Source organism: Stegodyphus dumicola, chromosome 9 (assembly GCF_044657685.1).
Source record: "Stegodyphus dumicola isolate Sdum_Otavi_A_Nest chromosome 9, ASM4465768v1".
Lineage (NCBI taxonomy): Eukaryota > Metazoa > Arthropoda > Arachnida > Araneae > Eresidae > Stegodyphus > Stegodyphus dumicola.
Window position 1 is genome coordinate 152,718,381 of NC_140776.1, and position 24,082 is coordinate 152,742,462.

Genomic DNA, 24,082 nt, shown 5'->3' on the forward strand with positions numbered 1-24,082 from the left:
TTGAACTACTATTAACAAAACATTTTCTCTCTTTTAAGGTGTTAATCCGGATAAGATAGTGAACCCAAATCCAAAGTATGATTGCAATGGCGATGAGGGCAATTTTCCGCATGAGAAATATTGCCATTACTATTTCAGCTGCAAGAATAACAAAGCAACGCTTAGAGAATGTCCAGAAGGAACCTATTTTGATATGATGCGAGGGCAGTGTGAAGAATGGTACATGGTGAGCTGCGGAGACAGGCTTACTCGCGAAGGTAAATAAATGTATATGAATGCGAACCATTCTTTTAAGAATTCAAATGATGTTAATGGTTTATATCTAGAATTATTTATATAAAGTGGAAAGTTATAGAATAAATCCAAAAATTCTAGGAAAATATTTCGGCAGTTAGCGTATTTACCCATTCGCAAGCCCACGGTTTTCTTTTTTATTGTTCAAAGATATCCTTCGTCTTAGAATATTACCATTAATATAGTTGGTATACTTTATTTTTTATTCATTTTCGTTTTCGATTCCCTGAGGCCAGCTTTCATTCAGTGTCAGCTTATAATCCTATAAATATAATAAATAATAAACTTATCAAGCCTAGAAATTTTTCAAAATGTCCATCAAATAAATGTCCCATAGCTTCCTGAATAGTATCTCTTAACATTTGCTTAACATTTTGGTTACGGAATTGTCATGTTGCGAATACCTAAATTTGTCTAGTCTGCGCAAAGACATCATTTAAAATGAAATCATAAAGTACAAGAGATTTCGTTTTAGCAATTAACACTTTTACTAGGAAAATCCTTCAATAATTCAATCATCTTCAAGAATTTGGCTTAAAATGAAATAATACAGCATATGAAGAAATGTTCTGACAGAATACTTTGTGAGACAGAATTTGCTAACCATGCAATTAATATACAAAAAAATGCACTAGACATTATCTATTTTCTAAAATACAGACTTTTACTAAATGGCTGAAAAATGAATGTGATTATGTGCTGTAAGTTGTCATTCTTGTGTCTGTGAAATAGCCTTGTTTATCAACTGTTGAGAACGTTCAAAAAGGTATAAGTAAGTAAAATCTTTAAACATTCTTAAGTCTTATATAAAAAATTAAATTTCTCATATTTTGCTTTAATATTATTTTGAGTGCTTTCTTTTTAGCAGATTCTGTTAGAAAGGAATCAATACCTTTCATAAGATATATTATGTAAACGAATAAAACTCATAAATTAATCTGTACATAATACAGGCAAAAAAATCATTTTTACTAATTAATCTCAATTAACTCGAATAGAATAAAGTGCTAATAAAATGAAATAGTCACAAATTAACTTATTTACTGTCTCAATCCCGTGACGTGGAAATATATTGTAACAGAGTTTACATAAAAGATATTTTCTCAAAAAAAGATAAATATATATGAGTGAAAAAGCATATTACGCTCTCGAATCTGGTTTTAATTGTCTGGTAAATCTTATCTCGCAAGTGTTACCTTTCATGAGAATTCTTATGCGACGCCCTAATCGGTTTAGCATTTAGCGTTATCAAGTGCCCTAGCGTTGGGCCTAGGTTCGAATCGAGGAGAAGATTCGGATGTTTGTAAGTGTAAAAGTCTTTACGGTATGAAAGCACTTGAAATACACAACAAACCAAGAATCCTCTCGAATGGTTTGTGGTAGGGAAAGAAGAGAAGGAGAACCTTAAACACGTCCTCTGAACGAGTCGTTTCCAAAACTGGGACGAATATGGGCGAAGGCCAACTGTCACCTCTAAAATGCCAATGCTCCATGCCAAGGACAAACACAACCATGCTCTCCTTCCTATAATAAAATTCATGAGACTTGTCCTGATGTTATTATCAGGTATCTCGCAACAACATAACCCTTATACAATATTTCGCTTTTGCTTGACAATGTACTTTTTGTTTTAAGCCTGTTAAAATATTTTTTGAATTATGGCTGAAATGCGTACTACATCTAAGATTTTATTTAATTTACATGACCAATATGTGTAAAGATAAGCAACAGAGCCTACGCGCAACTAGAAGAAGCCAAAATTCAGTTTTAAATATTATTGAACACATTCACACTAACAAAACAGTTGTGTAATGTTTCTATGTCACAAATTAAGTTACAAGTCAAATTTTAATATTTTTCTGCGTGGAACAAAATGATGGAGCAATGAGGCATAATAAATTGCTAACATAAAGAAATACAAAATAAGTAACACTTTTTAATTTTTAATTTTAGATGTTGATTCGACTTCTGATGATTTCGAAAGCACGCCATTTATTCCAGAAAGAAGAACGATTTCGTATCCAGATCTCAAAAGTTCAAGAGGTATATGCATTCTGCGTTTATTTTAAATTCAAAAATAGCGATTTTATAACAGAATTTATACCTTTAATCGCATGAAAAGTTAATTATTCTAGCCACCTGAATTTGGAGCATTTTTGTAAATTCTAATGTAGTTGCACGTAAAATGTTCAAATTAATAAAATTTGGCCTGCGTAGGGTGTCTTTGCAACCACATTTTCATCTAATTAGATTCTAACCTTGTCCAAGTTATATTTTTACTAATTTTTATTTCTATCAAGAACAAATGTTTTTAGATCTGTAGGACTGAAATCTATCATGTGTAAACCAATACTGGTGAATAATGCTGTGATAGCCAGCTTCGAAAGCAAATTCTCTTTTTAGCAAATGCCAATAATTCTGTCAGTACTTAATTTAGCTATTGAGCAGATACTGAATGTCTTACAGTATGATTAGTTCTAACTGAGGAGTTCAAGTGCCCTGCAATTTATGTATTGAAATGTGGATTCTCAATGTCCGTACCAAAATGTCTGTTGACATAGCCCTCATCTGGATGAGAACCACATTATCAAACCAGATATTTTTTCACTAATCGGTCCATTTTCCTTTTATCTTCATCAATAAATTTGCAAACTTATTTCTATTTTAAATGTCTTCAGTATTGATTGGTTCACAAAGGTAACAGTTGTACGGAAACTCTGATATAACTTTCATTTATTCTTTCCAAAATTAATGCTTTACACGTTATTTAGTTTTCTTACTTAATGATGATAATACTAACCATGGGTTGAAACTGAAGCCTTTTCTTTGAAAAAATTTGGCCTTCTTTCTCTACATTTTCTCTAGTCATAACAGTCATATTTCTCTAGTCATATTTGTTGCCTGATGCTACATTTTTACATCAATAAATGCTTCCTGGAAACTTTGATATAACTTTCATTTATTCTTTCCAAAATTAATGCTTTACACGTTATTTAGTTTTCTTACTTAATGATGATAATACTAACCATGGGTTGAAACAGAAGCCTTTTCTTTGAAAAAATTTGGCCTTCTTTCTCTACATTTTCTCTAGTCATAACAGTCATATTTCTCTAGTCATATTTGTTGCCTGATGCTACATTTTTACATCAATAAATGCTTCCCCTGCTGGGGAAAGGGGGAGATTAGGAAAAACCTGTTGAAAATAGATAAAGTTCATGCAACTTTGCTGGTTGGTTTTGTAAACTCTATAGAATATGACGTTCTTTGGTAGCATAAACTAGTATTTAGGTATACTTGGAGCAAATTATCGCTTCGTCTGGAAAGAACTACAGAGACTGGAAAAAGTTTGAAACAAACGTTTTTCATTAAATCTGCACTTGAATATAAAATACACTTCTTATGCTTGAGTAGCTCAGTTACCACTTGTGGCGATGTAACTTTAAGTAATAGACTCAAACTCAGATTAAAATATAACCCAGTAGTCAAAGTCTACGCAATTTAATTTAAAACTAACTTGTCTCAGATCTTCTCACCGATGTAATAATTATATGCCAACAGCAATACTGCAAAACCGAATAATAACAATGTTATTAGAGATGGCAAAACCTATGAACGTGACCTCGACGGACAAAAACACATTCGGTCTTACTGTTAAAAACCCTCGACTCAAATATTCTCAAGCTTATTTGCATTCTGGTGAGGAAACGGAAAAGACAAGTGGTAGTAAAGGCTGAAATTATAAACAACTGGTTAGTTAAAATAATAATAACCCTACAGCTTGCCTTAATATGCACAAATATTCTGCCAAACTCAAAGATTCCCAATTGAAAAGTTTTCACACTAAGAAAGAATGTCTTAGTATTTTATCGCTTAAGCTCTTATAATATAGCAATCGTATGTATAAATTAATACAGACGTGACTTTCATGTTATTTAGGCCATGCTATACTTAATTTTATGATGACGTTCCTGTGCATGCATGTGCATATGTCTTCCTATCTATGTAATATGATAAAAATGAGAGATATTACATCGCCGTATATTAGTTTCCATAGATCCAAATTGTACATTTTTTTATTTTCGGTATGCCAGAATAATGTTAATAGGACTTTTTCACAGAAAATGTAACAGACTATCTTAAAAATATGTAAACACAATTTTACTCAAATACCAGCAATAATTCTTTGAACTTCGTTAGAACACATTCATTTCAGTCAGAGAATAGACAGCAAATTTATAATGTCAAATATTTTAATGCGCTGTATCATAAATATAAATTTTGAAAATTGAAACAGGTAACATGAGAATTCAACTATGTCTTCACCCTGATTCGAATTTCGGATCTTCCAATTACTATCCCGGCGTGCTTATTACATGCATCACAAGAAGACGGTCATTTATGGGAACAATCACATTATTTCTTAAACATCATAACTGTCACAGTCATAAGGCGTAAAAGCCTCATTCTTCAGCTCCATTCGTATCTGTCAACAAAATCTAAGGCGTAGACAATTATGGAAAGTAAATTTTCGCAGCATGAAATCTGTTGAACATCCGGTTATAGAGAGTGAATTTGCGCGTGCAATGAATGTGCACCTCAGTTTTCAGCTTGTTTGCTCTATTGTAAACAGTCAGTTCTTATACTACCTTTGGATAAATTTGAGATGTTATAATATTTTTGCCAATTTCTGTGAAATTCTTAAACCAATTGATACACAAATCCTCTTGTCAGTTTATCTAACGTAAGCAAAGTCTCGGTGCTTATCAGAAGTTTAATTTATACTACTTGTCCCCCCAGGGAATTAACTAGTGTGCATCCTGGGATTTGCACTTAGACAGACACTGCACCCAGGGTATAAAAATATGAGTCGGGTTACTACTGAACAGCAATCGGATTGGGCAGTTTCAAGGGTCAGTCATCAATGACGAAGGTTCGAATATCTCCACACACTACATGGTTTGTTGAAAAAGCCGCCTGCCCTTTAGGGTTTGCAAAGGCTTCGGACGGGTGTATTGAAAGTCGCAGAAGAATTGAAAGAGTGCAACACTTTTTGTTCGAGCCTTGCCTCCTGCCCAATAAGGAGTATAAGAGCTAAGCCGGCGAGCCCATAGTTGCATTAATTTGAAGAGGTGGTCATAAATCCTAGTTAGCTACGCTATTTGTGAGTGTTAAGTCATAATGTTTGCATTCTCTAGAGGGCGAATGGGAAAGACAAGATCAAGTCGACTAAATCTGGGTAGTAACGAAATATCATTAATCATATTTTTTAATTCGAGAATTTTATCGAAGCAAGAAACGGGAAAATGACCTGCAGCCTCACCACCAATGGAACCATGAACCATCCATCTGATAAACTGGTCTTGCTAATTACGTATATCACGAGATCATACACTGATCAATACGATAATTAGTTACTGTGAATGATGCAGAGTTGAAATCCTTTCTTAGAACCATTTTCTATCGCTTAATTAAACAACGCCACCATATGACCATACATTTTTCTACAAATTATGAAATTAAATAAACTATCTATCATATTTAATTTAAATCCTTTCTTGTTTCATGATAGTGATCGTATATTTATTCATTTTGTACACATGTATCATGTGTTCCTGTTTATTTACATCTTCTGTTACGTATGCGAAAACATGTGCTTATACTACGAAAGGGCTTCTTTTTACATTTTACATTACATTACATTTCTTCTTAGATAATTTTGATAAACGTTGCTCATTTTTAAAAAGATAAACTATTTTGTTTCCTTAAACAAGAATCATTTAGGAGATAGAACGAGACAGCAAATAATCATTAATATCAAGTTCCGCTGAAAGGAACGAAACACCAAATAAGCACTAGTATCAAGTTCCGCTGAAAGGAACGAGACTAGTACGAGACACCAAATAAGCACTAGTACGAAATTCCGCTGTAAGGAACGAGACACCATTTAAGCACTAGTATCAAGTTCCACTGAAAGTAAGGATATCCAGGAAGCAGGGATATCCAGGAATATTTTCAATTTATATTCAAATTCATTAATAACAAAGAGGTTTTAAGAAATTCTGTAATTCATGTTTACACTCATTCGGTAATTTCCAAAATCATTTACATGTGATTTTTCACCTTTTGCTTCAGCTTACCTAAACAACTTAAACCGCGTGTATTTATGTCTTTAAAATATTAGTTAGGTATTATATACTTTTCTTTCCGTCTTTTTCAATCTTATATAACTGTATACATTATAAATTCTAGAACCAGTTTCAGAAAAGCCAAGCTTTGAATGCCCTACTGAAGAAGGTTTCTATGAACACGAAAAGAATTGTGAAAAGTATTATATCTGCAAGAATAAAGTACCAGAAGTAAAAACTTGTTCCGAGGGTCAACTGTATGATACAGAGAAGAGGGCTTGTAATGACGAACAAGAAACCAACTGCGGTGAAAGGATTCATCCAATGGGTATCGTATTTTGTTTCCTTTTTTTGCTTTCTGTAGAGTAAGAATTTAAAGTCAAAAATATTTTAGTTTGTCTGATCTGGTACGCTTTTATTCCGCGAACTAGTTTAATTTCAGTTAAGTTCACTGATTAAACTGCTATCAAATCGAATAAGATCTCCTTCAAAACTTCGTCGTCCACAATTTTCTGAGCAATTTTTATTTCCACGAATTTTGCATAGTTAGTTTACTTAATGAGGGCAGGTGATCCTTCCTTCTTCTCGAGTTGGTAACCTACGCGGAAAACAACATTAAGTAGAACTCTTTAGTCGTCGTCATAAAAAACTGCAGTTAGAAAACATTTCTCCAAATCAACTCAAGAGGAAAGCAGTTCTAAGGAAAGTTTCCTACTAGTTTCGCATCCGTAAGTGTGATACTAGCTTTCCATGAAGTTTAAAAATAATGACTGGCAATCCTCCAGGAGCTATGTTTACTTTTCCATGTACTTAAGATATTAAGTATTTAACATATTAAAGTTCATTAATAAGCTAGTCTTACAGAAGGCAAAGAATTTTATCTTTACTTTTATGTTACTTGATGACAATGCCCTGAAAATAATTTGTTATACTCCAAGTTACAATTATATTATACTAAGTATGCCATTCACATTTCTTATAATACATCATAATAAATCAGATACTTATTTAAAATGATAACAAACACTAAAAGTAATTAATATCTTTCATGTACATTTACGTTCAGTTTACTCATAATGCCCATACTGAAAGCATTTAAACCGTTTGAGAGTAAAAGAATACTATTTAATAAAATTAAATCATCCACTACAAGTAAAATGATTTGCACACATAAGATCCGATCCCTCCCCAAAGCGTTCCAACATTTATATTTTCAGAATGCATCTTCTGCGAAAAGTTCAAGTACGTATAACTCAAAATATAACTCTTCAGGCTTTATTTGCATTAATTGTTAATGAAATAATTTTTGTTGGGGGTTTTTTGGTTTCTTAATAGACCCGTTATTTCAGTGAGACAGTAATTGCACTCTGTATAAAAGTTGTTTTCTACGTAACGTATTAAATTAATACTTGTTTACTACGCAAAAAACTATATTTCTAGAAATTACATATTGCTTGTTATTCATTTCTTATATTTTCCAGATGATCCTGATAATCCAGACAAAATACCCGATAAAGTAATTGATCCAAATCCTGATTTTAATTGCACACATCGACACGGATGCTTTACGCATGAATTATTCTGCAAATGGTATTATTATTGTCATGACAACAGGCCAGAAGTTCGTGAATGTGCTGGTGATCAGTACTTTGACTCAAAGAGAAACAAATGCTTAGATTGGTGGATGGTGATCTGTGACAAAAGAATAGTTCCTGAAGGTATATCATTTGTTCTATTGTCTACGTTTTATTTACATCTAAATCTATTGCATAACAGGAGTTTTCATATGTAATTTTATTACACTCTTCATTTCTTACTGCTCTATTGAGATTCCACCGGTAATTTGTGCATGTTTTATACGAACTAGCTTTCTTGGCTAGCAAAATTAGCTACTAGACCTACATGAAAGTATGTTAGCGACTTACCATTAAGAGTAGAACATGTATACAAGCGGAGAAGGACCCTCTTATTGAACTCTGTTATTTACAGATGGCACAGTCTTTGTGCTTACAAATCCACCATCCATTTGTGGCGATAAAACTAAAGATAATTGTAAACTAAATTTAAAGATAAGTTAGTAGTTAAAGACTGCACAAATTAATTTAACCTAGTAGGTTGACTCAGAAACCTACACTGGCGTAATATTAAACTTCGGCGGCAATAATACGAAGCTAATATTCAGAATTAAAACAACTAGTCGAAATAACAAAGTGCGCACTCAATAGCAAAACGCGCTCTGACTAACGTTTTCGCTACTTCAGTTTAAATACACTCATTTACATGCTGTCGTGAAAACGCGAGAGAAACAAGAATGCTAGAAAGATAATTTAACAGGCAAATAACACTAACAAATTAAAATAACTGTTTGTAAAAATAATGTAAACCTCACATATCTTCCCACCAGAATTTAAATATCGACAATAAAAGGTCTTTAACGACCTTGATAAAGATGATTAAATTCTAATCCTAACTATGAATCAACCTTCATAGGTTTTAAATCTTAAAATTTCTTAAACTAATTTTTGCAGACGAAATATCGTACCACTTTCATTACACAACATTTTTTTTTTTTTTTGTTACTTTTTTCATCTTGTCTTCTACCAATACCTGGAAGGAAAATAGTTTCGAACACACGTCTCATATATTTGACATATTCACTTAGCTTTCAAAGGTTTTACACAAATAAATTTATTTTAATTTAACTTCACGTGGAAAAAAACATTTTTTCACCTTTTAAATCTCTGTCCTGCTCTTCAGCGAGGTGGTGTACTGAAATGAGAGCGCGTGCTGATGTGCGTGTTTAACACTAGCGCCTAACCGAACAGCCTATATATTAGAATTTTGACATTTCAAACCTCAGAAATACACCCTAAATTCAATTCTCAGCTCTGAGGTGTTAATTCAAGTGAAAAATTCACGGATGGAGAGCTCAACTGTCAAATTTATTCATTCTCCAGATACTTTTAATTTTTAATTAAATTCTACTATTAGCTTGACTTCAGCTCTTTTATACATGCATACTTGTTTACGTTTTACAAGCATGCACAAAAATACTTTTAGTTTTAACACATACTTTACAAAAACTTTTAAGTTCTTGAATTCTTTTACTTTACTTGAATTTCTTGAAAGCTATTTCAAATCATTTATATTCAACAAAGTTCATTGGTTTAAAGAGTAAAGAAGTTGCTTTACTTAATAGAAATCACGCCTAAGTTTCCTAAACTCAATCTTTCATACTAAAAATGAATAACCTCGTTCTTATTGTTAAACTTAAAATATTATAATAAATATAAAATAATTAAATCAAAAAGCATCTTGCTCAGTACTATTCTAAAATAAGATTGTCCTCGATGTATAATATATGTATGATAAGTACCTAAAACTATTTTTCCGTATTTTCAGAAACTACTTTGTTTCCAATAACAGACGCTACAAAAGATCAAGGTATGCTAAATTTATTTTAATATCTTGCAATTCGTTTTTAATACCTTCCTATATTGCCCACAGTTTCAGAATATTTTATGTTATATTTCTGCAGGTACAACTTCATATGAAAACAAAAAGACTGGTAGTACTGATGAAAACAATAACATAGGAACTGACTTTACACATAATTGGAGCAGGGAATTTAGTATAACAGAGAGTGATGAAAAAACTGGAATGACGAGCACCGATGCCAAATGGACTGGTAGTGACAAGTGGACTACGATGGACTGGAGTAAAAGAACACGACAAACGGACCAAAGTGTAGAAACTGATAGCGGCCGGTGGACTACGAGAGACTGGAGTAAGAGTTCGAGGTCTACGAACAGAAATGGAGGAACTGATAGCGGCAGGTGGACTACAAGGAATTGGAGTAAAGGACCATGGTCCACAGATCGAAGTGGAGGAACTGACAGCGGCAGATGGACTACGAGGTACTGGAGTAAAGCACCAGGATTCACAGACGGAACTGGAGGAACTGACAGCGGCAGATGGACTACGAGGGATTGGAGTAAGAGTCCGAGGTCTACGAACCGAAATGGAGGAACTGATAGCGGCAGGTGGACTACAAGGGATTGGAGTAAAGGACCATGGTCCACAGATCGAAGTGGAGGAACTGACAGCGGCAGATGGACTACGAGGTACTGGAGTAAAGCACCAGGATTCACAGACGGAACTGGAGGAACTGACAGCGGCAGATGGACTACGAGGGATTGGAGTAAGAGTTCGAGGTCTACGAACCGAAATGGAGGAACTGATAGCGGCAGGTGGACTACAAGGGTTTGGAGTAAAGGACCATGGTCCACAGATCGAAGTGGGGGAACTGACAGCGGCAGATGGACTACGAGGGATTGGAGTAAGAGTTCGAGGTCTACAAACCGAAATGGAGGAACTGATAGCGGCAGGTGGACTACAAGAGATTGGAGTAAAGGACCATGGTCCACAGATCGAAGTGGAGGAACTGATAAGGGGAGGTGGACTACAAGGGTTTGGAGTAAGGAACCATTGTCTACTAACCGAAACGGGGGAACTGGTAGTGATAAGTGGCCTACTTCCGATTGGAGTAAGGGAACATGGCCCACAGAAGAAAGCAGAGGAACTGATACTGACAGGTGGACTCGCGCATCAAATAAGGAAAGTGTATCAACAGATATCACAAATTTTATTATTACAAGTACATCTGTTTCAATAATCTGCGAAGATGATCATGAAAATCAACCGCATGAGACAGACTGTAGCCTCTACTTTCAATGTAAAAACGGAATTGCAAGCATAGAAAAGTGTCCTGCAGGCATGTTATTTAATAGAATAATGAAACAATGCTACAGAGAAGATTGGGTTCATTGTGACCACAGAAAGAGACCAGAAAGTAATTCTTATTACTTATTTATATAACCTCACATCATTCTTTCCACATATATCTAAACTAAGTTTTGTAATCAAAATACACTTAAACTAAAAAAGTTATTCAAATAGTGAATGTAACTGCTTGTGTTTTGCGTCATAACTAGATATCCTAGAGTTCTGAAAATGGAAAAAATACAAATACTTACATTTGGAACGGCAGACCTATTTTTAAAAAAATTTCAACTTGTTTAAAAAAAATTAAATAAAAACTTAGTTATTTAATTACATCGGTTACTGAAACATAAAAATAACAAAGGATAAAAGTTGTATAATTATTGGTATTGTATTTTTATTTCTAGTAATGTATCTAATAGTTGAAAAATGTTTAAAATTAATAGTAAATAGTATCGCTTAATTAAAAAAAAATTAGGTCAGAATTTTGTTGTATCGACAACGAGATGTATCAATGTATGATGATGATGTATCGAGTTTCATTTAAAAGCAAATTAATGAATTATTAATTTTATCTCTATTATCACCTTGTTAATATTATTTAAGGACACTACATGTTACTTAATATGCTTTGATTATTTTACGAAAAACGTTCTCCTGAAACTTTTCGAACAGGTTTTGCGTAAAAATTTCGAATTTATGCATTTATTTACGCATTCAAGATACGAAGATTTTAAAAACCAGTATTTATTATTGAATCAAAGCAAAAGCAAAACTCATTGTCTAATAATCAACTTACTTTTATTATTTTCGTAATTTCTATTGCATGTTGGATGCAACATTCATTGTTTAAAAAATCAACAAAGCAAATAATAAGTCAATTTTATGTTACAAATTCAGAGTTTAAATGTATTTCTTTCTCAATATTTCATCTAAAAATTTGATGACATTTAATTTGATAGAGCCTTTAAAGTTTCTTTTTGAATATGATTATTTACTTTTTCTGTTCTAAATCTAGTACAATGCTTGTAAAATTCTTTCTGAATTCATCATGCCAAAATGAATAGCTAATACACGGTTCTAACTATGTAAGATAAAATTTTAATTTGTAATAGATCCCCAAAATTTCATTTTAATTTTGTTATTTCGCAAAATGCTTATTGTATTTTTTGAAATGCTATATTCCAGAATTAACCGGAAGTCATATCATTTTCATATGTTAAAAGTGATGCACGTACTAGATAACAGTAAATGTGAAACCCTAGTTTTGGATACGATAGCATTCAAATAGACTTTCCTAAATAGTGAAGCTGTAGAATCATTAGGTTTTTTGGAAGCAGGAAAGATGAAAAATATGCAACGCCATCGCCGGGAATCGAACCACGGACCTTTGGAATACGCGCCCAACGTGCAGACCACCACACTACGAAGGCACGCTAAAAAGGCGGGAGAAATACCTTATTAAGTTAAGTGATGATTTGACTCTCTGTTTAAAAATATAAGGAACCTTTGCAATTTTTTCCATCTGTCACAGTGTCGAATCTCTCTTTTTCAGCATTTGTTTTCACAAAGTAAACATGTATTTTACAACCGCACTATTTATCTTCAATAGTAACTGTAAATATGCGACATCTGTTACAGTTTCGTATCTCCCTTTTTTTGAATATTTAAACACAGTGTCTTAAACATATAACTGCCTTGAACACTTAATCTGTTTTAAACACAATACTTGTTCTCTCTTTTTAAACATTTGTTTTATACACAGTCTCGTATCTTTCTTTTTAAACATCTGTTTTCACAAAATAAATATGTATTCTATAGCCGCAATGTTTATCTTCAACAGTAGCTGTAAATATCCGAAGCATGTATTTAAAGTTGTTGAACAATATGTACGCCTTTCGGCGGCGCTTAAAATGCTTAAATTGATTCATTATTCTTGGAGTTGTGTCTAAATAAAGATGACGTAGGAAAAGTTCATACATGCGTATCATTGAAGAGAAAACGATCAGCTTTATCATTCCCTGTGCCCTCCATGAAAAATAAATAACTACATATGCATTTCCTTCTTTTTTAGTTGGAGTAACTTATGATCCAACTGCAACAGAGAAACCAATCGAGGAACTGTGCAAAGAAGAAGACGGTGACTTCCATCATCCTAAAGACTGTAGGTTATATTACACTTGTAGGGATGGCGAATCTGAGCTCAATGAATGCCCAGTTGGTATGCTATTTGATAACGCCATGAGAGCTTGTTTCGATGAAAATAGAGTTAATTGTGGCAAGCGATACAGACCTCAAAGTGAGTACTTTTCGTTGATTAAAGCAATAACATAACAATCAAACAAATCTGAAATATTTCAAATAATAATAATAATAAGCATGCAATAAAATCTGAAAAGTTTCAGATTTTAAATTACGTCCAAAGGGGCGTTTTTTTAACATTTTATCTGTTACCTTTATTTATTAAATATCACGTTCTTCGCACGTACACCATAACATTCAATTCAAGAGGAATATCCCAAAATAGTTTTAAATTGAGCATATCTTTAGAATTTCCGATACAGGGTTTCGCGCGCTGGGGATAAAAATGGTTTTTCTGTACAACGTTGCCATTGCTCGTTTTGAAATCTTTGAGTTTGTTAATCAAAAATTCGTTAAAGTTTTACAAAATATAAAATCGATAATAAAACAAATTCCAAATTTCAAATTTGGGCTTCCACATACCCATATTCGCAGTAGCATTACATCATTCAAAATTCGATGGCTCTATGTACCGTTGTTTTATCACAATTCGAGAAATATACATACATTTATGCTGATTTTTCATTATTTAATTTCTTCAAATATAATTCAGGACTCTAACATTTGGTGGCAACAGTTTGAAAACTGAAACGGACATTTACAGTGAACCAACGCAAAATCGCAAAACGTAAACAATAGTCCTTCAGGGACAAAGCCCCTTTGGACTAATGAGAGATATCTAAGATTTTCTGAAATAAGAATGACGACTAGTACCAACCTCAAAACTGCATCGAAGTAACAAAATTAAAAATAAAGAAATGTGATATTTTTGAACATGTCGGTATGAAACAAATTCGTATCGAAAACATTTTTTAATATTTTAGTACTCAGAAATTCGTAGCGAATATATTTTTTAGTATTAAGAAATTCGCAGCGAACACATTGCTTAGTATGCTTTTACATCGACAACTATGCTGATATTACTCAAAATGGCAGTCAGTATTGTTATATTTTCCCATTTGCAGAGACTCTTTCTTCACTGCATTCCAGCCTTTCTAATTGTAATCCTAAAAAAGGTCATCAAAGTTGATTACAAAACAAACTTAGAAAACAGAATGTAATTCATAACATTCGAAATCCATTTTCTGCAGGGATATAACACACGATTAAGTAATGGAGGTAAGGAAGAAAATCGAGTAAATGTTATTCCTCCAACCGAAGATGGATTGTAAATGCATGAATCAGATGTCAGCTTCGCGTTCTTTTTCCCCATCAATGCTCCCAAACGTTTTATATCTATTTTAGTTTAATTTTATTTTGGGTTCCCTTATTCCTAATTCCCCATGAGTGCATAATGGCCAAGATTGCTGCATACTGGCAATTCATCCTCAGTTCCAGCCCAAGCGAACAGATTAGCTGCATGGTTGATTTTCGTGATTTTCCTCTTGTGCAATGTGAATAAAAGCCATTTGCTCTTAGAAAGCCATTCATCACGGCATCACAAAACCTCAAACATCTATATGCCTCGTGTCGCATTGTCATATTCACATAACCTAGCCTAACCCTTGCACCCACTTCTCTTTTTTCCAGCGACACTAGTTCATTCAGCACCAGAACTTTCTTTCATGACTCACGAGAATGCACGCATCCTATTCCCCGCAATAAGTTACAACTTTTCGCATAGTAAACAATTTTTAGACTAAACAAATCATGACCCTTTTTTCAGCTCCTGATCCTTCTTCTCTCAACCAACTGAAAGGCTTACAACTAAATGGACATGTATCTTTGTATCGACGTCCAAAATAAATAAGGTATTACATTAGGTAAATATGATATAGACCCAGTTGTAAATATAATTCTTATAATTGAGGGCGGAAGTACTAATCCAACTCAGTGAATGGCTGCTCGATTATCGGTGAAACTAAAATTTCCAGAATTTCAGTTTGTGCATAATGGCGATATTAATTGTGTATCGCCATCTATCGATGAAATCTGAACTAAAATATAATACCTTATATCTCCAAAATAATCCGCTTCTATGATAAATTCATAAGTGCAAACCGTAGTCTGATATCGCAATATACCGGATTTGATTTATTTCATATGTATCTACAGTTGCATAAAAAGTGTGTGTGTGATTATGGCAAAGCCTCGAGGGCTATCTGCCTAAGAGGAGGGATGCCTTCGTGGAGGACTTTCTAAGGGAAACTGGCTCGAATACACGTTACACATGGGGAAAACCACGAAGACGCCCATGCACCCAGCCCGTTCGCGGGATTCGAACCTCGGACCGAACTACCAGTGTTCAGCGACCTTTCCGCTCGGCCGCTGCATAAAAAGAAATAATATTCTAGCCTGTAAGATATAAATCATTTTAATAGTTTATTAAAATACTTTCTATACAGTACTGTGTTTCTGTGTTATTAAAATGAAAGGAGGAAGCCAAAGATCATAAATAAATTTGATAGCAAACTTAATTTTTAATAGTCTCAAAAAATAAGCGATCCGGATAATAACATTTTTGAAGAGCTACACTTTTACTTTCTAATAATTTTTGCGCTTTTTTACATCACCATTGATACAATACAATAATACAGAATTATTACATTTTTCTGAACTGAAAGGACTTTTTATCACTTTTGATCACACTCAGAGTTTCAAATGGAGACATTCATGAATACAGTTCTTTTGCTATCTTCTGCAGAGAGCTTAATATGTGTATATATATGTAAGATAAAATTATATGAATCAGAATTATAATATAACTAAAAACATTAATTCTAACTTTTCTCTTCGCGTGGGTCCATCTTGCATAACTACGCACTTCAGCTTTTGCTCTCTACTGTGCTAAGATGTGATTTCGCTGGCTTGCTTTCTATCCCAACAATATCAAAAATGTAAATCTTCTGGAGAAAGGCACGACTAGAGCACCAAGTGATTGTGGCCACAAATATCAGTTGCAAATAAAAATATAATGAAAACTGCCTCGACTGCCAAGTTCTTTAGATATTACCAAGTTAGCATTACTAGCATACTACGCAATCAAAATCTTCTTCAATATGGTCTAATCACGCATCTACAGTGTTCCGCCTTTTCCTTTTCACTATGCATTCGAGCTTCTCAATTTATCGAGAGATTACTTTCAATCTGTACACACTACACGTGATTATTTTTTGAAGCACTTGCAAAACAGCAGAAGAATTATCTGTTATTTTTTAAACACTGGAGAAACAAACTTGATGATTCACTTCTTTCAAATTATCTTGGATTTATCACAAAACGATGATTTGAAGAGCTGAACTAAATTTTTCCATCGAGGTTTCAGGCTGCAGGAAACTATCCTACCGGCTTAATTGTCAAAATAAAAGCAAAGGAAAAGACGGAACACTGTAGATGCGTGATTAGACCCATATTGAAGAAGATTTTGATTGCGTAGTATGCTAGTAATGCTAACTTGGTAATATCTAAAGAACTTGGCAGTCGATGCAGTTTTAATTATATTTTTATTTGCAACTGATATTCGTGGCCATAATCACTTGACAATTCTAGTCGTGCCTTTCCACAGAAGATTTACATTTTTGATATTGTTGAGATAGAAAGTAAGCCAGCGAAATTACATCTTAGCTGAGTAAAGAGCAAAGCTGAAGTGCGTAGTTATGCAAGATGGAGGGCACGCGAAGAGAAAAGTTTTGGTTTACAAAGGCAGTTTCAGTTCTCAATTATTACGTCATCAGAGCTGCGCGGGTCATAGAGTGATCTAGAAATGACGCAATGCAGAGAAGTTATTACGATTTTAGAATAGAGAGGAAGAATTAATGTTTTTAGTTATATTATAATTCTGATTCATATAATTTTATCTTACATATATACAACCTGTATATCCCATAAGTCTATAAATATTTTTTAAATTGAAGTAATTGGTAGAATTGAATGGAGTTTGCAAAAACGTTAGTTTCGTGAAGGGGGAAAAAGAAAAAAATAGTTCAATTTTCGTAGATAGTGGGCGCCGCACGGTTGCAGTAACAAGAAATATGTAAACTAGAATCCTATAAATTGCAGGTTTTATTACTAACAGCTCATTTCTGATTACATTAAATAAAAATTTGAAAATAACGCATTTCAGATAATATTTTCATTTAACATTTAATTCAGATACACAAAAACCTTAATTTTATAAATATAAATAACTTATTGTATTATTTTCTAGCCACTACTGCAACACCGGATGACTGCGATGAATGGTTACGAACTTTGAATACAACTGTCGGGACTGTAGCTACTTCACCAGGATCAGGTATGAAAGAAGCACAGAAATTGCTTTAGTGAAGAAACAGTTGGTTCGCGGAAGTGGAAATAGAGAACATAAATAAAGTTTGATTCATGTTTATATTTCCCGAAAAACTATTAAATGATAGTTCAAATGAGATTTCAATATTAATCATCTTAAAGAAATTTCGTTATTCAATCATTACATGCAGATTTGAACTGAGCTTTTTAATTCCGCAGTCAATTCCCAACTAACCGAGTGGCAAATAAACCGCCCCTTGTTTTAAAAAACATTTAACTTTATTTATTGCAAAACGATGGCAAAATATCATTGCAGACTATCAGTATAGAAAAAAAATATCTACGGAAAAATCAAAAAAGGAAAAGAAAACTGAGTAATATAAAAGCAGTGACAGTAAAAAAAAAATGATGTCATAACCTTTTATAAATTTATTTTTTCATTTCTAATTGTCTTAATTCTTTTGTTAGTCATATTATTTTGTTTATATGCACCGAGTCAATTCGTAGAACGATTTCCTGTTTCTGAAACACGATTCGGGAAAAATAGTGAAGCCATCGCCAGGTTTGGAACACTGGATCTTCCGATTGCCTGCCGGTTATGTTTTCATTATACCATGAAGGAACGTAATAAGGGAGGAAAACATTCCTTGCATTCTCCCTCCGATAAAGAATGGTTGGGAAGGAGACGATCCAGTCGCTCAACTCAGGTAGTGACGAATTTTCATTCACTACATTTCAGTTCGGATGCCACATATACAGCGATTTAGAATTTTTTGTAGAAGGGAAATAACAAAGAATCATTGTCACTGCCGGGATTTGAACTCAGGATCTTCCGGTTGCCAGCCGGACGTGCTTCCAATTATACCCCGAAAAACACAATAAGGAAGTAAAAATTCCTTACAAATTTACATAACCAAATGAAATTATTTTCCAGATTAAACTGTTTGAAAATATAGAAAGAACTGGTAATAGTGTTTTTCTGTTAAATATAGCATGGGTTATTCCTCTCTTTCGATACGGATAATAACAGTGTTTTTTTAATTTTGCTCGTTTTGTTCCTGGTATTGTTCCTGGTATTGCCCCGGTAAATGGGTTGAGTTCACTGTAGGTTTAGAAAGTCAGTGGTAAAACTTTTTCCGATGTTTTGCAAATCTAGAAGAAAAACTACTTTTGTTTGCTTAAAATGATGTGTGATTGCTTGAATTTTATTATTATGTTCGTTTTGATTTCTTTTCTCTCTTCTTCTGAACTCGTAACAAAACTCATATATACAAAACAAAAGTTACCTGAAACATCAAACATTCAGTTATTTCTCTAAACATTGCTCAATATATATATAAGATTTTAGTAATTTCAGTTTCTAAGTTAAAGAATTCTTTTAATATAGAATGTAAAATATTGCAAACCTTAATAATTTATCCATTAAATCATAATCAATCTTAGCATAATATCATTTCTGTAAGCATTTTATTTTTATTTTTGCAGAAACAGTAAGTCCGATTGACAAACAAACTGGAGGTACTGATTCCACGGATTCCAGAAGTTCTTCAAGTACTGATGAAGACAAGAATCGGAGTACTCAAATAGACGATCACAGTAAAGATTCGAGCAGTACAGAAAGCATTCAAAGCACTACAAATGAACCTGGAGATGATAAATCATCAAATACTGCGACTGATTTAGAGTGGTTCAGTACAGAATCATCAAAATTTATTACAGGAAGCTGGAAAAGCACCTCAACTGAAGCTGAAACCAGTGGAGAAACTGATGAAAAGACAGTGTCATCTTTTTCTACTCTCAGTACCATACAAGAAGATTTTAAGACACAAACAGTAAGCGATGAAGCAGGTTATAGTACTTTTGGGCTAAAGAGCACGACTAGGACAAAAGACGATGGTACCAGTGATAAGAATATTTTTACCTCTCCTGCTGATAAAAATGAAAACAATAGAATAACAGGAGATGATGTAAGTACTATTAGCTCACTAAATACTCAAGATGATAAAACAGGGACTGATACTGCCTCAACTAAACCGTCGGATAATCCAGAAAATACAAAAATTTCAACTGAAGACGACGTAAGTAATAAAGGTACAACAAATGATAGAAGAATAACATCTAGTGAACCTGAGATTGGCAGCACATCTGATAAAAATTTGGAAAAAACAAAAATTGAAATAATACCAACTACAGAAACAGGCAGTGTGATCACGGAACAAACAAAATCATCTGGTATTCCAAGAACTGGAAGTCCTGTAACAAGTACGAACACTGATTCTGAATTCAAAACAAGCGAAATACCTCAGAATACTGGAACAACTAGCACTGCAGAAGGCAGAACAGATATCAGTCTTGAAACAAAAGATGATACAGGAGCATCCACTGCAGTGAGTACTGACAGCGGAAAAGGAAAAGAAATCATACCTACAGGAGAAGGTACACCACCTTCTGGCGTCACAGATGAAAAAACAGGCACAGATAGTGCTAGTACGATAACACTGGACTACAATTTTACAGATGAAAGCACTCCTACAACTCATCACACAACACAACATCCTTGTTTAACACATACTCACAGCACTGAAAAACCAACAGTACCCCCTAAGACGAAATGTGAAAAGGATGATATTGATTGCATAACGAAAGAAACTGGTGATGTAGAAAAGTGGTATAAATGTCCTAAAAGACAAGGAAACTTTCCACATCCAAGCACTGATCGTCTTTTCATATACTGTAGAAACTGGAAACCTCGCATTAAGAGATGCGCAAAAGATCTTGTATTTTCACCAGCGTATATGAGATGCATTCGACCATAATTTCAAAAGAACCAAATTGAGGAACTTGTAAATTTTCCTATTTTTCACACAAATCCATTGTAATCATTAATGTATCAGTATTGCAGCGTTCTGTAAATAAATATTTATACAAAGCTACAATTTATTTAAACTATTAAACATAATCGTACAGTAAAATCTGAAAATCAATAAACATCACATAATCTATAATAGTATAAGATTTTAAGGCAAATGAAGGACTGCATAGAGCAGAACTGAAAAGTCTAAAAGCTGTTAAATTCGGCATACCAGATATTTGAAAGTCAGTATGCAACTGGAAATAAGTTTTTCAAATTTAAATTTAATCCTTTTACCTTTCATATTGAAGGAGATTGACACGGATTAGATGTATTTCTTTAACAAGTAATAATAGGCAAATTTTCTTCATCGCAGAATTTCATTCGTTGCGTTATCGGATATATAGCAGATCAATCTTCGAAATAATGTTTATTCCGAATCTCTACTTCAATTTCGATTTCCGCAGTTTCTCATACTCTCTTAAAATTTTCGCAGATTTTAAAAACAATCTTTTGCTCTCTTTAAAGAGAAATAATGAAAAATATTAGTTGCCAATTTCCTTCAATTTTTAATAGATCCCATTATGATTTCATAAGGATGAAGATGAATATTTCTTTCGTTCACTTATCATATGGTCTTCGCTTAGCATTTTGAAGTCCACACATGAAATCCTTTTTAAAGTGTGATATCACATATTTGACGTATTAAATCGCAAGTGAGGGGATTCACTAATTTTTAGACGAACCATAACGATGATAATAAGTTCTGAATGATAACCATGCTGAATGATAATACGTTTAAACAGGAAAATATATAATTATTTATTAAAAGAGACAGAGCTTATTTAAGAGCAAATATTTTTATTTTCACATGCGAAAATATCAGATTATTTTTAATCAAAAGCTATAAATTCCAGATCTATATATTTCTTAAAACAGTTTCTTATCTTTATTTTTTATTTATTTTTTAAATTATTCATTTGCTATATTTTTCACATACATAAAACATTCAAATTACATTTAGGTGGTAGTACATTATGAATGGATGGACTTGCTGCTCATTTTCTCCTAATGTCTATGTTTACTAATTAATAAAAGTACTCCGTTAAAGCATTAATATAATCTTGAAGATCACAGATCAGCTGTCTTAGACTTGTACGTGACTTCTAAATGAAGCCTTTGATAGTATTTCATCCTACATATTCATGGGCGATCAAAAAAAAAACACAAAATATGTGTCTCAATAATCGGAGAATGTCGAAAGCCTGTTTAAAGGAAACTCAGAAATAATATCTGGTTCATTTCAATAAAAACGGTTAAAATGGCACGACTCAAGCTCGAAGCTGCAACTAAAGGGTAGTTAGAATATGCGCTCTACTTCCCACTCATTTATCCTTTCCAGTCTTCTTGATTGGTGAACTTCACTAGTTTAACTTATTTCATTGTATTTCTTTGATTGTATTTCTTTGTTAAAAATTTATCAAGCTCGTTAAAGAAATTATCTTAACATCAAGCTTGACGTTTTAAACAATTTGCTATATTTGTCAGTTACAAATGCTACAACTCAATGCATCTCAGTTAGTGGGCGGATCTGAAAATAAAAGTAGGTATAGTTAGTGTGATGTCCTAACCTCTATGAGAAGCATAAACTCTTCGGATGATTCAATACAGAATAGGCATCGTCAGTCAAACATTCAAAGACTTCCATGACAGTGAGTTCTTCTTTAACCAAAAAAAAAAAATCTGAAATGTTTCAGATTTTTAAATTACGTCCAAAGGGGCGTTTTTTAACATTTTGTGTGTTACCTTTCTTTATTAAATATCATGTTCCTCGCACTTAAACCATAAGATCCAGTGCAACAGCAATATCGCAAAATAGTTTTAAAACGAGCATATCTTTAGAATTTCCGATACAGAGACTCACGCGCTGGAGATAAAATGTTTTTTCTGCACAACGTTGCCATTGCTCGCTTTGAAATCCTTGAGTTTGTTAATCAAAAATTCGTCAAAGTTTTAAAAAATAGGAAATCGATCATAAAACAAATTTCAAATTTCAAATTTGGTCTTCCACATGCTCATATTCGTTGGAGGATTACGTTATTCAAAATTCGATGACCCTATGTACCGTTGTTTTATCACAATACGAGAAATATACATACATTTATGCAGATTTTTCATTATTTAATTTCTTCAAATATAATGCAGGACTCTAACATTTTGTGGCAACAGTTTGAAAAGTGAACCGACATTTATGAGTCCGACGCAAAATGCCAAAACGAAACTGATAGTCGTTCGGGATTCAAATCCCTTTGGACTAATTAGGGCTTCCAGATGCCTACATCCGGTGAAGGATTACGTTATTCAAAATTTAATGGGTATAAGTAAAGTTGTTTTATCACAATGGGAGAAACATATATATATTTATGCAGATTCTTCATTATTTTATTGCTTTAACGCACGGCGATAATATTTGGTGGGAACAATTTGAAAAGTGAAACGGACATTTAATGTTTTCAACGCAAAATGCTAAAATGAAATTAATAGCCTTTCTGGGCTAACGCCCTTTGAGCTAAAACAAAAGAAAAGAAAAAATCTGAAAACTTTCAGATTTTATATTACGCCAAAAAGGGTGTTTTTTAACGTTTAGTGTGTTACCTTTATTTATTAAATGTCATGTTCTTCGCACTTAAACCACATAAAATTCAATTCAACAGCAACATCACAAAATATTCAAAAACAGCAAAATAGCATATCTTTAGAATTTCCAATACACAGTTCTCGCGCGCTGGAGATAAAAACTTTTTTTTTCGTGAAGTGTTGCCATTGCTCGCCTTGAAATAGTTGAGTTTGTTAATCAAAAATTCGTTAAAGTTTCACAAAGCTTGAAATAGATTATAAACCAAATTCAAAATTCGGGCTTCCAAGTGCCCATGTTCGGTTGGAGGATTACGTTATTCAAAATTGGATGGCTCTAGTCACCGTTGTTTATTCACAATGCGAGAAATATTCATGCATTAATGCAAATTCTTCATTACTTAGTTTCTTTTAAAAAAATACGTGGCATAAATACATGGCATAAAAAAATACATATTTGGTGGAAAGAGTTTGAAAAGTGAACCAACGCAGAAAGTGAAATGACGCAAAATGCAGTTTTGACACTAATAGCCCTTTGGGTCTAACGCCCCTGTGTGCTAAAAAGAGGAAATATTATGGTTCTCTCTTACCCAAGCCATACCTCTGTTCACTTTCAGGGATGAAAACTGATGCGACGAGTCACGTTTTGTTAGAAATGCTTCTGTTGTTTGCTGTTTGAATAATCAAGAAAACCAAGACGAAGAAGATCTTATGATTGTACTGTGAAATCAAGATTATTTGTGCATTAACACAACTAAAGCGTTTTCAATAGGATATCCTCTTTCTATCGCAGTTTCATTAAACAATCATGCATCAAAACAACTACGAAATCTTTATTTAATAACAACACACTTTTACTTAACTTCAG

General features: G+C 33.3%; 1 protein-coding gene across 2 annotated transcripts in view; it reads left to right on the forward strand.

Moving 5' to 3' along the window:
* The window catches only part of LOC118200626 (uncharacterized), a 165,326-nt gene extending 144,661 nt beyond the window's left edge, over positions 1–20,665 (forward strand). For both annotated transcript variants that reach the window (XM_085824249.1, XM_085824250.1), the window contains 9 exons: positions 39–257; positions 2,248–2,337; positions 6,544–6,747; positions 7,901–8,137; positions 9,822–9,863; positions 9,958–11,271; positions 13,276–13,500; positions 17,650–17,736; positions 19,215–20,665. In XM_085824249.1, coding sequence (XP_085680375.1) covers positions 39–257; positions 2,248–2,337; positions 6,544–6,747; positions 7,901–8,137; positions 9,822–9,863; positions 9,958–11,271; positions 13,276–13,500; positions 17,650–17,736; positions 19,215–20,545 — 3,749 coding nt within the window. In that variant the 3' untranslated portion in view covers positions 20,546–20,665. The remainder of the gene's footprint in view (positions 1–38; positions 258–2,247; positions 2,338–6,543; positions 6,748–7,900; positions 8,138–9,821; positions 9,864–9,957; positions 11,272–13,275; positions 13,501–17,649; positions 17,737–19,214) is intronic.
* Positions 20,666–24,082: the final 3,417 nt, after the last annotated feature.